Consider the following 17,475-nt stretch of genomic DNA (forward strand, 5'->3'; position numbering starts at 1 on the left):
TGGAGAAGACTGTTTCCTGTCTGAAGACAAGCGCCTTACTTAGAAGTGACCACTTGGAATTTGCTGCATCATTGTGTTATTTACAAGATGTGCAGAATTTGGCTGCAAACCCAATACCCAACCTAAAATATTGAGGAATTTTGGCCGTTAACAATTTGTGTACACATAAGCCACATGCCCAAATCTCCTCAATAAGTTTACTTATCAATCCCTCCTCTCAAATGCATTTCTGCCCATGGTAACAGCCCTGCCTCTCAGAACCTTATACATGATTTTCCTGCAGTTGCAGTTGCTGACAGATTCTTTTCAAATTATAACCAGGTTTTCAGGAAACATTCATTTTTTTGTTTTATTGACATTCTTAAGCATTTTAAACTTTATCCTTGGAGAGCTGCACTGTTTCAATTGCATTTTAATGTATAAGTGACATCAAACATTGAAAGGCTTTCTGATTGAATGCTTCCCTAAACATGCTGTGCCTAATGTGCATGAGTGATGGCTAAACCTGTTGTACCTTTAATTTTCGCAGTCAGAGAAGAAATTTATGATGTGAGTTCAGTGCTTACCTAGGCCCAGATTGTTTATGCTGGTTTACTCCTATTTTACATTTGGTTGCATTCTAATGAGCAGGAAATTTGACAGTGGCATGGATTTCAGTACTAAAGTTCACTCTTTGTGAAGCAACATTTTTTGGGCTTTTTTCTATGTTAAGCGTGCTATATAAATGCAAGCAGTTGTTCTAATGTGTTAACTTCCAGCAAGTAGACCAATACGACCTAATTTTATCTGTGATTCAAGTCAGATCATTATATGGAGCATAAGAATAACACTGAAATTAAAACAGAAAATGCAGACATACTCAGCAAGTCTGGCAGCAGACAAAGAGCTGCCAAACTGAAAGATTAATTCTGTACCTCTCTCCAGACCTAAGTATTTCTAGTATCTTCTATTTATGTTTCATGAGAGAGAGCAATTTGTGGTGGCTGATAGGAAAGGTGGGTAAACATAATAGTCTGCCGTGACAGGGTTGCCAATACTGATTGAATGTTTCCCTGGAGGTATTATCACCTCTGCCAACTGCCCTACCTCCCACCACTTGCCCACCTGACATGCCCATCCTCACACCTCAATGCCTTAGCCAGCCAACTGGAAGGCAGGCAGACTCATCATTACTCTGTTAGCTGATTCTAGATTTTGTGCCCCAAAGGTTCATAACTAATAAACATAATTGTTCAAAGTAAATGAAAGAATACTTTTATTGCCTTATTTTTCTCTCAGGTTTTTGCTCATAGCAATGTCCAGGAGATCAATCTTTGGTGGGTTCCAACACACAAAACAGTATTGCAGCCTGGTATAAAAGCAGAGCGTAGCTGTTCTACACTTTATTGTCACTGTGCAGACATGTTTTTCTCTACTTTCAAGAAGTTGCAAACATTCCTGGTCCAGGCCTTTCCAAAAACCCTCTCCTATTATAAATTCTCTGCCTCCGTACCAGCCCCAACTCCCCCTCCATCCTCCCACGTGCTGAACTGTTTCATGTATGTCTGCTTGGCATGCCAGGCAGTAGCTCTGACTCAATCTAACTTACAAGCTTAGGGAAGTGCATCAAGTAGACACAGTGTAGCAGCGAACTGCCAGTTGGTTGCTACACCATTTAACAATGCCAGCCCCATTTTCTATCTAAATAAAATAACGTTCAGCAAAAGTTAAACCATCTCCAAAGAAACTTTTCTCCCTAGTTGCCACTGGCAACGTTCAAGAAACAAACCACTAAGATCTGGCAACTCCTGTCAAAATTTGGATGGCCTGCAGGAAATACATGTTTGGGTGTTGTGAAGCAGTGTGAGCAGTGGACATGTTTTGCTAGCCTGTCCTTCTGACTCCTGCATTGTTCTATGATGGAGGACCATAAAGGGGGAACTATTTTTATTGGCTGGGACGGGGAGAAGAAGCTTAAATTTTGCCTCCATTTTAATTTTCTTTCTTTTTAGGATTAGCGCTGGAGCAGAATGAGTGCAGAAGCAGCAGATCGTGAGGCAGTGACCTCTAGCCGACCCTGCACTCCACCTCAGACGATTTGGTTTGAGTTCTTGTTGGATGAAGGACTGCTCGAAAAACATTTGCAGAAGTCTTATCCAGGTATGTTCAGGCATCCTGCGTCAAAGATTTTGCCAGGCAGCTTACAGCTCCTACTTACAGAAATCAAGTGTTCCAGTAATTACTGTTATTTTCTCCTGTCAGTCAACATGCTGTTGCTGCGTATTGCTGTCAATGACATGACTGTCATTGTGCCTTTTTTTAATAAATGAAACAGGAAACACAACATCTGAGTTGCTCAACAGTTACATATTACAAGAAAGAAAACTCACAAAACAAACTGTCATCTTTTAATTAAATCTTTTGGTACCATTTATGAAAAAATATCACATAAGCTGTTAGCAGTTTAGCAGTAAACATTTGACCTATGATGACAACAGTAAACATCCTGTCTGAAATTTAAAAATATTGTTTCATTCTCCATTTGATGATTCTGTGGCTGACAGAAATTGCCCTTATTTCATCTTTCTTTATATCTGAAAATGAAATTGTAAGCTGAAATCACTGCCCACTGTAGGTGCCTGCAAGCTCTTAAAAAACTATGTTCCGGGCTTGTAGCTTGTTGCGTGAGACATGCAATGTTCATATTATGAGTCGACCAATTCTGAATCTCCAATTTAATAAAATTCAGCTCAGAAGACACTTGCAAATATTTAAGATTCTCCCAGTCTAGATATTATCAAAGAACCTAATATCTTTAAAGATGCCATCTGATGTAGCATTAAGCTGTACAAACCAGAAAGTGGCAGACTTGTTGCTAGGTTTACTGATCTAAGCTGGTTCACTATTAGGATTAGCACAAATGGTCTCTATATGCCACAGGCTATGGAGAAAAAGACAATTCAGCCAAAATTTCTGTACCTGAAGTCTGTCCAATGCTTTCTGCTGGATTGAGACTGTATTTAGATGTCCAGATGAGGGCAGGATTAGACTTGGACAGTTATGCCATCCATGATTGGTAAACTGACATTGTCCAGGGTTAAACCACCTTATCAAGAGCAATTAGGGATGGGCAATAAATGCTGGCCTAGCCAGTGACACCTATGTCCCATGAGTGGATAAAAAGAAATGTAGAATAGCCTTTGGGCAAGGTGTTACAGGGCTTCTAGCACCTGCAGAACTAGCAGGAACCTGAGCAGTCCTGAGAGGAAGGGAAAAGGGCTGAGAGATTCTAGGTACAGCTAGTAATGCAGAATGCCTCTACAAACTTCTCTCTTGTGCTTCATTTAATGTACAGTGCTGATGCCTATAATTGCTTCAATTTGGCAGCAGTGCTGATAGCATCAGAGGTTCCAAGACACACCTAAGAAACATACTTTGCTGTTGCCTTAAGTGGTGTCTTAATTGCAACATGAAAATTAGAGTAAAAAGGAGTGGCTAACATTTTTTAAAAAAGAAAAGTAGTTTAATCTGTTCAGAAGAAAAGCAGTGGAATTTTTCCCTCTGGCTTGTATGGGCCTCCTCAAGAGATTGGGAGAGATATGGTAGCCAGGAACAAAAATGTAGTTTTCTGTTTTGTGATTTGGAACCTAGCTTGAACCATAAACGGAGCATATCCTGTAGCCCTCAAACCCCTGGACTTTGTTTCAAGAAGCAATTCAGTGTTATAAATATAGCATTATAACAACAACAGCTTACACCTAGAGCCCCTTTAATATAGAAAAACATCCCAAGGAACATCATAGAGGTGTAATAGGACAAAAATGGACACCGAGCAAAAGGAGTTGTTAGGAGGTGTGATCCAAAACTTCTAAGGAGGGTTTTAGAGGAGGAAAGAAAGATGAAAAGGTGGAGCTGCTCGAAATTCTGGAGTGTGGGGTCATGTGAGGTTGTGGGTGGCTTGGCTTTGTGCTGGAGGAGGTTGCAGAGATATTGGAACAGGAGCCAGTGTAGGTTAAGGTGATAGGAAAACAGGAGATATTACAGCATAGGACACTGGCAGCAGAATTTTGGATGAGAGTTATAGAGCATGGGTGATTGACCAAGAAAACATTAAAATAGTCGAGTCTGGAGGTGACAACGACTTGGATGAAAGAGAAATTCAACAACAGATGGGTGAGATTGAAGCAAAATGATGTTAATGTTATAGAGGTGGAAGTAAGTGTTCTTTATAAATGATATGGGGTCAAAAGCACAAAGTTGAATGAGATGCTGAGGTTGAAAACTGTCTCTGATGCAGAGTCATTCAGTGTCTGGAGATGGAATCGGTGGCAATGTACAGAATTTTAGGCAAAGGCCAAAGACCAGGTGTCTTTATATTCAGCTGGATGAAATAGCAGCTTATCCAAGACTGGATGTCAGACAGCAACCTGAGAACATAGCAGCAGGAAGAGATGATGAAGAGGTGCTGTTAGCCTACCAGTGAAAGTTAATCTGATATTTTTGGATGATGTGAAGGAGCATGTAGATGAGGAAGATAATGGGAAGACAGGGATAGATCCTTGGGGGGCACCGAAAGTAATGGTGCAAGAATAGGAAGATAAATAATTGTTTGAGATACTCTGTCCTGACTCTAAACTTTGAAACCTAATTGGAAGGTTCACGGGGAAAGATAGGCACAGATTTGAGAGCTTATAGTTTGGTCAAGGAGCTTGGAGAGGAAAGGAAGATTGGAAGTGGATCGTATGCAAGGACAGTAAGACTGAGGGTGTTTTTTTTGTACGAGTTTTACAAATTTGGTTGATCAATAATGTTATCCTTTATGTTATCTTTCAGTTATGTTTCTCGTTTGTATATAATGCTTCGAATGTGCAATCTCCACAGTTGAATTTAGCACTGTGCTATTTATGCTGCATGAAGTTTTTGTGAAGCAAGATATCAAGAAGTTCTTCTATTTCTTCCTTCATGAAAGCATCATGCAGCATGCCCTGACTAATTGTCACTGGTCATCTATATATCACTGTTCTACACAGCGACCTGTGCATTCGCTGGCTGCTGTTTTTACACTTGAGCTTTACGTTTAACATAAAATAAATTTCACATGCTTTTTTTTAAGATCATTGTATTAGAATAGTCACCTTATCTTAATCTCCTTATTATAGCTCTACACTTTGAACTGATGTACTTTTCTCCCACATATATTACATAAAACCCCTGCTCACAGGCTAGGCATCAGTACTTTACTGACAGCTTCAGCAATGCCATAGTTGATGCTCTGAGAGGAAGGCTCAAAGATTAGGCAGTTCCAATTGAAAGTTCTAAGTGGTCCTCACCTTGACTGAAGAAGTTTTCGCATTCAGTAGGTGTTTGTCCCCTCAGAACAGTGGTTTATTTTGTTCAGATTAAAGTTGTTTCAGTACACGGCTGCAATGGGCTTCAAATTTTGCACATCTAGTGATTTTTGCTAAGTGTATTCAGTTTCATTGTGATTTGTGTGCCATTTCTAAAGATCTTTCAAGGATCTTGCTGACTGAAATACAATTTTGGGAAGTGAAAGTCAATTTTGGCAGGGAAGCAAACGGCTCTGTTGAGCAGATGCTTGTTATAGACCCTAGCAGATCTTTCCGTTGAAGTCAGTTGAAGAAGGTCAGACATGATGTAAAACAGGCAGTCAATCTGATGCAAAAACAGAATTACCTGGAAAAACTCAGCAGGTCTGGCAGCATCGGCGGAGAAGAAAAGAGTTGACGTTTCGAGTCCTCATGACCCTTCATGAGGACTCGAAACGTCAACTCTTTTCTTCTCCGCCGATGCTGCCAGACCTGCTGAGTTTTTCCAGGTAATTCTGTTTTTGTTTTGGATTTCCAGCATCCGCAGTTTTTTTGTTTTTAGTCAATCTGATGCACCTATTTTGTGCTTCCATCAGCCAAATTTGAATTTTACCCCTTTGTGAGTTAAAAGGAACAAGATAAAGAACATGATAATGATATACACATTCTTCTCTCCGAACCATTCCTGCCAGATCAGTGCTCAGATTGGAACAGCTTTTGATATAGCCTTACCTTCTACTATCCTTGGAGTTTCAGGTCACAGTTTGGTTTCTCGATCTCTTAAAATTGTAGGTCTTTTGACTTGTAAAACAGAAAAGCTCAGTGTTTATCTATGTTTTTGTCAGCATTTTTTATGTGGAAAATGTTGATTTACTGCTTGTGCCTTATTTTAATTTTTCTCCTCTCCTGCTGATGGATAGAGTGTGACTTAATCTTAGGCCTGCAATGTTCTTTTGCTGACAACCAAGTAGTGTGAGATCATCTGGCAATGACTTGCATTTTTCTCTCCCTCCTTGGGGTCTGAAAGAGATTGTGTATATAATGTGTTGTAAGGTACAAAGGCAAACATAATGTCCAAGGCATTGAAGCACTAGCACATAGCCTTCAAACTGATCATGCTGTGTGCAGCTTTTAATTTGTGTTGTGGCAATACCGGATGGAGACTCGCTTCCCTTGCTAAGAAACCAGGGAGTAGCTCATGAAAAGTTTGGTTGTTCTGTGTGGGTAAAATAAAAGTTTCAGTTGAGTATTTTACGGAGTAATGGTAGCTAAAAATAATTTGATTTGAATATATGCTCGTGGTTACAATTAATGAAATTGTGGACATTTTTAATGAACCCCTGTGAAATTTTCTCCAGTGCTTTCAGAGCAAAGTGCAAGGTTGTAATTGGAAGCTCTAAACGTGTAAGTTATCTGTTGGGCAGCATCCTCCTTTAAATATAAGAAAATCTCCAAAAAGATATTATAATATGCTCATTAATTTTTAATCTTCAAAATATTTTTACTATGTCAATCATTATATTTCTAAGCTTTACAAGGTAATGTTATTTTTGCTAAAACAGATCCATCACCAATTCAGCTGATCAACCAATTTTTGGAGCAGGCCTCCAAACCCTCTGTAAATGAGCAGAACCAAGTGCATCCACCGACTGACAACAAAAGGAACCGCACATTAAAGCTCCTTGCTCTCAAGGTAGCTGCACATTTGAAGTGGGATTTAGAGTTGTTGGAGAAAAGGTAATTTTGATAAATTCTGTGCATTGTGAGGCCTACTGGTTAAATATCTAAATTACTTTTTGAACTAAAACTGCCTTGAAGCATTGTTCACCTTTATAGAAGTCAATGTTATTACCCATGGAAATTATTAGTAGTACAATTATCTTTCACCAGTTTGACTGTGCCAGTGCTGAACATGCTTCTGAATGAGCTGCTGTGTGTCAGCAAGGTTCCCCCTGGTGTAAAGCATATTGATCTTGACCTGTGCAGCCTGCCTCCAACAACAACCATGGCCATACTGGTATACAATAGATGGTAAGATCAAATGTCTTCTATAGTAATTAATACTTTGTGATATTATATATTTTTGTCATAAACTATGCAGACCAGCACTTGTGATCACATTGTGATGCTTTTATACAGTTCACAGTCTTAAAATAATGTGGGAAGAGGCAAGTAGCTATAAATTGTTTTCTGCTGCTAGATGTTACTTGCACATTTTGTGAAGAAATGGAATTCATAATGCCTTCGTCAAGGAGGACAAAGAAGTGTGAACTTTTTTCTGGAAAGGAATAGATAAAAATATTTACCAGCTATCTGAACTGCTGTGATGCAATAAGATTAAATATTAACAAATTCTATTTCTTGATTTTTTTTTTAGTTTGCTACACAGGTGACTATTTTATATGTCTAATTTCCTGACTCTCATTCTGACAGATCCTTTTTTCTTTGAACAGGGCGGTTAGAACAACTGTCCAGAGCAGCTTTCCAGTGAAACAGTTAAAACCTGGTCCTCCACAATTAAACATGTGAGTTCAATGCTATGAACAGGTTTAGAGCAGACTTTCCCCCACTTCTCTTGCTGGAATATAATGCACAGTAGCTAATCTTCAGTACTCTTAAGTAGCTTAGAGACCATGTAGGGTCATCGACTACAGATGACATTGTGGCTCAGCACAGTCTGGCCTCACATTTTAGATCAGTTGTAATATTTATTTTTATTCATTCTTGGGATGGGTGTCACTGGCTAGGCCAGCATTTATTGCCCATCCCTAATTGCTCTTGAGAAGGTGGTGGTGAGCTGCTGCCTTGAACCACTGCAGTCCATGTGGTGTAGGTACACTCACAGTGCAGTTGAGGAGGGAGTTCATGATTTTGACCCAGCGACAGTGAAGGAATGGCAATATATTTCCAAGTTAAGATGGTGAGCGGCTTGGAGCGGAGCTTTCAGGTGGAGGTGCTGCCATTTGTCTGCTGCCCTCCCCCTACTAGATGTTTGTAGAAGTGGGCTTGGAAGGTGCTGCTTAAGGAGCCTTGGTGAGTTGCTGCAGTGCATCTTGTAGATGGTACACACTGCTGCCACTGTGCATTGGTGGTGGAAGGAATGAATGCTTGTGGATAGGGTTCCAGTCAAGCAGGCTGCTTTGACCTAGATGGTGTCAAGCTTCTTGGGTGTTGTTGGAACTGCACTCACCCAGGCAAGTGGAGAGTATTCCATCACATTCCTGACTTGTGCCTTATAGATGGTGGACAGGCTCTGGGGAGTCAGGAGGTGAGTTACTTGCCGTAGGATTCCTAGCCTCTGACCTGCTCTTGTATCCACAGTATTTATATGGTTAGTCCAATTCAGTTTCAGGAACAGGAGTAGGCCATTAAGCCCTTTGAGCCTGCTCCACCATTCAGTTAGACCATGGCTGATCTGTGCCTCAAATTCATTTATTCATCTTTATTCCATTATTCCTTGATGACCATTACTTGACCTCAATTTTGAAAATTCCAATTGAGCCATAATCCATAATAACCGCAATCCTTAGTGTGGAAAATTGCTTCCTGATTTTATTCCGAAATTACTTGGCACTAATCTTAGGATTGTACCCATTGTTCCTCCCCTTTTTATAAGCTGTTCCCTCTTGAGGTAGAGGCTTACATTCCATTAGCCATTTTGAAAACCATTAAAATCAGTGCACAGACACAAAAAGTTTTTACATCTGGACACCCAAATCAGTTTGCTCCTATTCTCTAATCATTAAACAAAATATTCTGAATTGTTTTAGTTGGATCCAGAGTTGATGACCTAGATATAAGATTTTGTACAGGTTGAGTACAACTTTCCTCTATTGGAGCAATGAGGCCTTTTGTAAAAATTAGAAGTAAGTGCCATTTAACTATATCTCAAGGTTAATGTGGTTAGACTAATGCCCTTTTTACTTTGCAGTGATGTGAAGTAAACGAGGCAGCAACAATCTCTGGCAAACAGATATAAATTCTGGTGGTATCAACCACCGTTTTGTTTAGCCACGAGTAAGCTTTGTGCTTAATCCACCAGCACTGGGCAGCTTTTCCTTAATTTAAAAAAAAAAACATGCATTTATATGTGCATTTTTCATGACCATTGGATGTCTTAAAAAGCTTTGTACCACTTTGAAGTACTTTTGAAATGTAGTCACCCTTGCAATGTAGGAAATGCAGCTGTCAATTTGTGCATAGCATGATCCTGCAAACAGCAGTGTGATAACCAGAGATCTGTTTTTGTGATGTTGATTTTTTGTGATGTTGATTGAGGGATAAATATTGGCCAGGGCACTAGGGATAACTCCCCTGCTGTTCTAAATAATGCCATGGGATCGTTTACTTCTACCTGAGAGGGAAGACAGGGCTTTGGTTTAATGCCTTATCTGAAAGTGCAGCATTCACTGAAGTGTCAGTGATTTTTGAGCTCAGTTCCTGTTGTGGAACTTGAACCCAGAATCTTGTGACTCAGATGTGAGAGTGTTACCAACTGACATGGCTGACACTATAAAACAAAGGACTATGAATGTTGGAAGTCTGAAATAAAAACAGAAAATGCTACAAGTACTCAGCAGGGTCTGCAATATCTGTGGAGTGAGAAACAGAGTTAACGTTTCAACTCGATGACATTTCAGTTCTGATGAGAGGTCAATGACTCAAATCGTTAACTCAGTTTCTCTCCTACGGATCACAGACCCTGCTGAGTATTTGCAGCATTTTCTGTTTTTATTGTGACCTTTCCTTTTTGGGGAGTACTGAGTGTTCCCCAGTCATCAGAGATCTGTTGTATGAAATTAAGCTATAGTTTAGCACAAACGACCATATGTGCACAGTTGTTTGCCCTTTACCACCATCGCTGCGTTATCTCTATGGCAAATTAAATCTCTCAGATTCAAGGTGTTAGAAGTAGTAAATGTTCAAACTGCAGAGTTCAAGATTAACAAAGTGCAAAAAATTAATCACCTTTCTAACAACCTTCCTATGGGAACTCGGAAAGCCCATTTAGTGATGGTCCTCAAAGTTACTGATTTGTACTTCGCCTTGCTTGTACTAATGAGTTGTATCTAATGCTTGGAGGGATACTATCAATGAGTTTCCAAAACCATACACTGTACTCCAACTTCACTTGTCTTGGTGCAGTGTTACTTTGTTGCTTTTTCGCACTGCTAGAATTCCTTTTTGCTTTGTTTTTCTTTGGCTTCATCAACCTGTGTTTCAGTTGTTAGTTTCATGTGAACATTGATTTACAGCATGTTTATAGCTTAATTATGAGAGGCTAATTGTTTCTTCACAATTCACTCATCAAGAGATCCTAATCTTACCCCCACCCCCAACCCCTTGACCCCAGCCCCGGCACAATGTAGTAAGCAATTAATCCCAGTGTTTTTGCCTCCGCAACTTTAAAAGTTTATTCCACTCTGTGTGTAGATGAATTTCTGTTACCGGTTCTAAAATTACCTTTTACTAGTTTGAACATGTGTCCTCTACTTAGATTCCCACAGTTTAAAATAATACTTGGAGTCACTTTCCTGCAGCCTCAACAATCTTGTATGCGTTTAAGATTATCCCTCAGGTGTCTCCATTTTAATCTGAGAAATCCTGGTCTAACCAGTTGCTCCTCTTAGTTCTTAATCCTGACACTGAAAATTAGCCCTGTACCTCAGCATTTGAATGTCTCTCTCGTCTCTTGGCAACCAGAGGTAGTTGCTGTATTCAAGGGTGTAGCCAACCAAAGCACTATACAGTTTGATCATGATCTCAATTGAAATCAATTGAATTTGATTTACACTCTACTGCTACGCGATTCAACATACTTTTAGCTTTAACAAAAACAGAATTACCTGGAAAAACTCAGCAAGTCTGGCAGCATCAGCGGAGAAGAAAAGAGTTGACGTTTCGAGTCCTCATGACCCTTCAACAGAACTTGAGTTCGAGTCCAAGAAAGAGTTGAAATATAAGCTGGTTTAAGGTGTGGGGGGAGGGGGGAAGAGACAGAGAGAGAAGTGGAGGGGGTTGGTGTGGTTGTAGGGACAAACAAGCAGTGATAGAAGCAGATCATCAAAAGATGTCACAAACAATAGTACAAAAGAACACATAGGTGTTAAAGTTGGTGATATTATCTAAATGAATGTGCTAATTAAGAATGGATGGTAGGGCACTCAAGGTATAGCTCTAGTAGGGGTGGGGAGAGCATAAAAGATTTAAAAATATTTAAAAATAATGGAAATAGGTGGGAAAAGAAAAATCTATATAATTTATTGGAAAAAAACAAAAGGAAGGGGGAAACAGAAAGGGGGTGGGGATGTAGGAGGGAGCTCAAGACCTAAAGTTGTTGAATTCAATATTCAGTCCGGAAGGCTGTAAAGTGCCTAGTCGGAAGATGAGGTGTTGTTCCTCCAGTTTGCGTTGGGCTTCACTGGAACAATGCAGCAAGCCAAGGACAGACATGTGGGCAAGAGAGCAGGGTGGAGTGTTAAAATGGCAAGCGACAGAGAGGTTTGGGTCATTCTTGCAGACAGACCGCAGGTGTTCTGCAAAGCGGTCGCCCAGTTTACGTTTGGTCTCTCCAATGTAGAGGAGACCACATTGGGAGCAACGAATGCAGTCGACTAAGTTGGGGGAAATGCAAGTGAAATGCTGCTTCACTTGAAAGGAGTGTTTGGGCCCTTGGACGGTGAGGAGAGAAGAAGTGAAGGGGCAGGTGTTGCATCTTTTGCGTGGGCATGGGGTGGTCCCATAGGAGGGGGTTGAGGAGTAGGGGTGATGGAGGAGTGGACCAGGGTGTCCCGGAGGGAGCGATCCCTACGGAATGCCGATAGGGGGGGTGAAGGGAAGATGTGTTTGGTGGTGGCATCATGCTGGAGTTGGCGGAAATGGCGGAGGATGATCCTTTGAATGCGGAGGCTGGTGGGGTGATAAGTGAGGACAAGGGGGACCCTATCATGTTTCTGGGAGGGAGGAGAAGGCGTGAGGGCGGATGCGCGGGAGATGGGCCGGACACGGTTGAGGGCCCTGTCAATGACCGTGGATGGAAAACCTCGGTTAAGGAAGGAGGAGGACATGTCAGAGGAACTGTTTTTGAAGGTAGCATCATCGGAACAGATGCGACGGAGGCGAAGGAACTGAGAGAATGGGATGGAGTCCTTACAGGAAGCGGGGTGTGAGGAGCTGTAGTCGAGGTAGCTGTGGGAGTCGGTGGGTTTGTAATGGATATTGGTGGACAGTCTATCACCAGAGATTGGAACAGAGAGATCAAGGAAGGGAAGTGTCAGAGATGGACCACGTGAAAATAATGGAGGGGTGGAGATTGGAAGCAAAATTAATAAATGTTTTCACGTCCCGACGAGAGCATGAAGCGGCACCGAAGTAATCATCGATGTACCGGAGAAAGAGTTGTGTAAGGGGGCCGGAGTAGGACTGGAACAAGGAATGTTCCACATACCCCATAAAGAGACAGGCATAGCTGGGGCCCATGCGGGTACCCATAGCCACACCTTTTATTTGGAGGAAGTGAGAGGAGTTGAAGGAGAAATTGTTCAGTGTGAGAACAAGTTCAGCCAGACGGAGGAGAGAGGGATTGGACGTCCATGGTGAAGAGGAAGCGGTTGGGGTCAGGGAACTGGAAATTGTTGATGTGACGTAAGGTGTCAGAGGAATCACGGATGTAGGTGGGAAGGGACTGGACAAGGGGAGAGAGAAGGGAGTCAAGATAATGAGAAATGAGTTCTGTGGGGCAGGAGCAAGCTGAGACGATCGGTCTACCGGGGCAGTTCTGTTTGTGGATTTTGGGTAGGAGATAGAAGCGGGCCGTCCGAGGTTGGGCGACTATCAGGTTGGAAGCTGTGGGAGGGAGATCCCCAGAGGAGATGAGGTCAGTGACAGTCCTGGAAACAATGGCTTGATGTTCAGTGATGGGGTCATGGTCCAGGGAGAGGTAGGAGGAAGAGTCTGCGAGTTGACGCTCAGCCTCCGCGATGATTACTTCGGTACTGCTTCATGCTCTCGTCGGGACTTGGAAAAATGTATTAATTTTGCTTCCAATCTCCACCCCTCCATTATTTTCACATTGTCCATCTCTGACACTTCCCTTCCCTTCCTTGATCTCTCTGTCTCAATCTCTGGTGATAGACTGTCCACCAATATCCATTACAAACCCACCGACTCCCACAGCTACCTCGACTACAGCTCCTCACACCCTGCTTCCTGTAAGGACTCCATCTCATTCTCTCAGTTCCTTCGCCTCAGTCGCATCTGTTCCGATGATGCTACCTTCAGAAACAGTTCCTCTGACATGTCCTCCTTTTTCCTTAACCGAGGTTTTCCACCCACGGTCGTTGACAGGGCCCTCAACCGTGTCCGGCCCATCTCCCGCGCATCCGCCCTCACGCCTTCTCCTCCCTCCCAGAAACATGATAGGGTCTCCCTTGTCCTCACTTATCACCCCACCAGCCTCTGCATTCAAAGGAGCATCCTCCGCCATTTCTGCCAACTCCAGCATGATGCCACCACCAAACACATCTTCCCTTCACCCCCCCCCATCGGCATTCCGTAGGGATCGCTCCCTCCTGGACACCCTGGTCCACTCCTCCATCACCCCCTACTCCTCAACCCCCTCCTATGGCACCACCCCATGCCCACGCGAAAGATGCAACACCTGCCCCTTCACTTCCTCTCTCCTCACCGTCCAAGGGCCCAAACACTCCTTTCAAGTGAAGCAGCATTTCACTTGCATTTCCCCCAACTTAGTCTACTGCATTCGTTGCTCCCAATGTGGTCTCCTCTACATTGGAGAGACCAAACGTAAACTGGGCGACCGCTTTGCAGAACACCTGCGGTCTGTCTGCAAGAATGACCCAAACCTCTCTGTCGCTTGCCATTTTAACACTCCACCCTGCTCTCTTGCCCACATGTCTGTCCTTGGCTTGCTGCATTGTTCCAGTGAAGCCCAACGCAAACTGGAGGAACAACACCTCATCTTCCGACTAGGCACTTTACAGCCTTCCGGACTGAATATTGAATTCAACAACTTTAGGTCTTGAGCTCCCTCCTCCATCCCCACCCCCTTTCTGTTTCCCCCTTCCTTTTTTTTTCCAATAAATTATATAGATTTTTCTTTTCCCACCTATTTCCATTATTTTAAAATATTTTTAAATCTTTTATGCTCTCCCCACCTCCACTAGAGCTATACCTTGAGTGCCCTACCATCCATTCTTAATTAGCACATTCGTTTAGATAATATCACCAACTTTAACACCTGTGTTCTTTTGTACTATTGTTTGTGACATCTTTTGATGATCTGCTTCTATCACTGCTTGTTTGTCCCTACAACCACACCAACCCCCTCCACTTCTCCCTCTCTCTCTCTTCCCCGCCCCCCCCCCCCCCCCCCCCCCCCCCCCCACCACCACACACACACCTTAAACCAGCTTATAATTCAACTCTTTCTTGGACTTGAACTCAAGTTCTGTCGAAGGGTCATGAGGACTCGAAACGTCAACTCTTTTCTTCTCCGCCGATACTGCTAGACCTGCTGAGTTTTTCCAGGTAATTCTGTTTTTGTTTTGGATTTCCAGCATCTGCAGTTTTTTTGTTTTTATATACTTTTAGCTTTGTTGATTGCTGCTCTCTATTGCTTGGTCATATTTAACATTGAGCTACCAAAGGCTCCCACGTCTCTCTCAACTTAATTTATAGCTATTTTACCCCTGTTTATGGACTGTGCATATCGTTGACTTTTCCTCTGTAGCCTTTGCGCTTGTCTGCATTAAGTTTTATTTGCTGTTGTGCTATCCATTTGCATATTTTGCTCAACCGATTCTAAATTTCTGAGCTCCGCCTTCCATTATCCCTCCTGGTTTGTATCATCTGCAAATTTGACCACTTTGCATTGAGTGTCTGAATCCTGGTCAGTTAACGCAAACAAGAAATCATTTTGGTCTGAGTACTGAGCCCTGGGGTATCCGACTCAGTACTGCTGCCCTTTTCCCAGGGTTTGCCCTGATTCCTTTATATCTTTTAAAAATCTTGCCATTTAAGGTGCAGTTCCCTTCCCTATTCTACCTTACTAAATATATTCTTCTGCAATGAGTGCAGCTGCACCTGTCTGTACATTCTGATGGCCTGTTTATGATCTCACACAATTTTTTCCCAACCTTCATCAAAATCGCCAGATAAATAAAATATGATAAATAAGAATGATGCTAACACAAGTTCCTATGGAGCACCCTTCATCACATTTTATTTTCCAGCCAAGAAGCATCAATTCTATTTTTTTTGCTAACTGTCCTCCAAACATGTCCCTATCTACATATTATACTCTGCTGAAAACCACATGGATTTATTTTTGCATAAATCTTTTGAATGGTACATTGTCATTTGGTTTTACTGGGGGTGCAGGGAATTGAAGTAGATAAGCCATGTCATGTAAGGAGAGGTTAGGTGGTTTGAAGCTTGGTCAAAAGCTTGATTTTTTTTAAAAATGGGAAAAGGAGAGGTGGAAGGATATGGAGGGATAAATTCCAGAGAGAGGCACTAGGGTAACATCACCATTGATGGGATAATGAGTTATTTTAGAAAACTGTAGAATCAGAAGACAAAAAGGTGTAGATGGGGATATAAGCCTCAAAAAAGGTTGTTGAGAAAAGGTGGATCAAGATAAGGGGAGGTTTGAAGACAAGGATGGAGATTTAGATTTAATGCATTAGAGGTGAAGACACTGTAGGGTTGCATAGATTCTTGAGAAAATCTGGAGATGAAGATGAGGATGTGGGAAGAGAAGCTATTTCTGGAGATGCATTACCTGTATTTGAATAGGAAGGAATGCAACTGTGTAAGCACATTCCTAAGGATCTGGGCACAACACAGATGATAGAAGATGATGGCATAATAAACTATCTCAAAACTGATATAAATCACATTCACTACTTTTTCTTTATAATTTCTGCTGTTTCCTCAAGTAATGCTATATGGTTGGTCAAGAATGATCTGCCTTTACGAATCTGTCTTGATTAACTCTGCACTTAGCAGTTTACCAGAAACTGAGGCAAAATGCACAACCACTTTATTTGTTGGGTTTCCCTTACTCGGATCACCCCCCCAAGCTCCCATATTACTGAACTGTCTGGTGATCTGACTCTGATCTCTTCTCTCCGCCATTGGGGGCTATACTTTCAGCTGACTGGTCCCATTCGCTGGAATTCTGTTCTGTTTTGCTTTACAACTCTCTCTCCCTTTAAGATCCACATCTGACCAAACTTATGGTCACCCGTCTTATAATTCCTTTTTTGGTTTGGCATCTGTTTTATTTTACATCTGAGGTTCATGAAGTTATTACAACACAAAAGTAGGCCAGTCAGCCAATTGAGTCTATGCCAACTCTCTCTAGAGCAATCCAATCCATCCTATTGCCTTCATTTATCCCTATAGGCTATAGTAGTAGTATATAGAATAGTCTATAGGCCCCTGAACAGTAGCTATACAGTAGGACAGAATAAATCAGGAGATAATGAGGACATGTGAAAAAAGCAGTACATTAATCTTGGGTGACTTTATGTAGATTGGGAAAATCAAATTGGCCACAAGCAACAATTCATAGTGTATTTGGGACAGTTTCCTAGAACAATATGTTGTGGATCCAACCAGGGATCAGGCTAGTTTGGATCTGGTAATGTGTAATTTAATAAATGATCTCAGAGTAAAAGATACCCTAAGAAACAGTGACCATAGTATGGTAGAATTTAGCATTCAGTTTGAGAATGAGAAACTTGGATCAGAAACAACTGTGCTAAACTTAAATAAGGGTAATTACAAAGGAATGAGGGCAGTGTTGGCTGGAGTGGACTGGAATAGGATTTTATCTGAAAAAACAGTTGATGAACAATGGCAGACGTTTAAGAAAATAGTTCATGACTCACAAAGACATATCCCAGTGAGGAAGAAGGATTCAAGGAAGGGGATAAGCAAACCATGGTTAACCAAGCAAGTTAAGGATAGTTTCAGATTGAAAGAAAATACATACAATGTGGCAAAGATTAGTGGTAAGACAGAGGATTGGGAAAGTTTTAAAAACCAACAAAAGATGACCAAAAAAAATAGAGGGAGAAAGTAAACTTTGAGGGTAAACTAGCAAGAAATATAAAAACGGACAATAAGACCTTCTTTAAAT

General features: G+C 41.7%; 1 protein-coding gene across 3 annotated transcripts in view; it reads left to right on the forward strand.

Annotated features, from left to right (window-relative positions):
- ints8 (integrator complex subunit 8) overlaps positions 1–17,475 on the forward strand; it is a 113,258-nt gene that overhangs the window by 13,587 nt on the left and 82,196 nt on the right. For all 3 annotated transcript variants that reach the window (XM_041189584.1, XM_041189585.1, XM_041189586.1), the window contains exons 2-5: positions 1,992–2,139; positions 6,869–7,043; positions 7,197–7,337; positions 7,760–7,831. In XM_041189584.1, coding sequence (XP_041045518.1) covers positions 2,010–2,139; positions 6,869–7,043; positions 7,197–7,337; positions 7,760–7,831 — 518 coding nt within the window. In that variant the 5' untranslated portion in view covers positions 1,992–2,009. The remainder of the gene's footprint in view (positions 1–1,991; positions 2,140–6,868; positions 7,044–7,196; positions 7,338–7,759; positions 7,832–17,475) is intronic.

This window comes from Carcharodon carcharias, chromosome 6, assembly GCF_017639515.1.
Source record: "Carcharodon carcharias isolate sCarCar2 chromosome 6, sCarCar2.pri, whole genome shotgun sequence".
NCBI classification, from domain to species: domain Eukaryota; kingdom Metazoa; phylum Chordata; class Chondrichthyes; order Lamniformes; family Lamnidae; genus Carcharodon; species Carcharodon carcharias.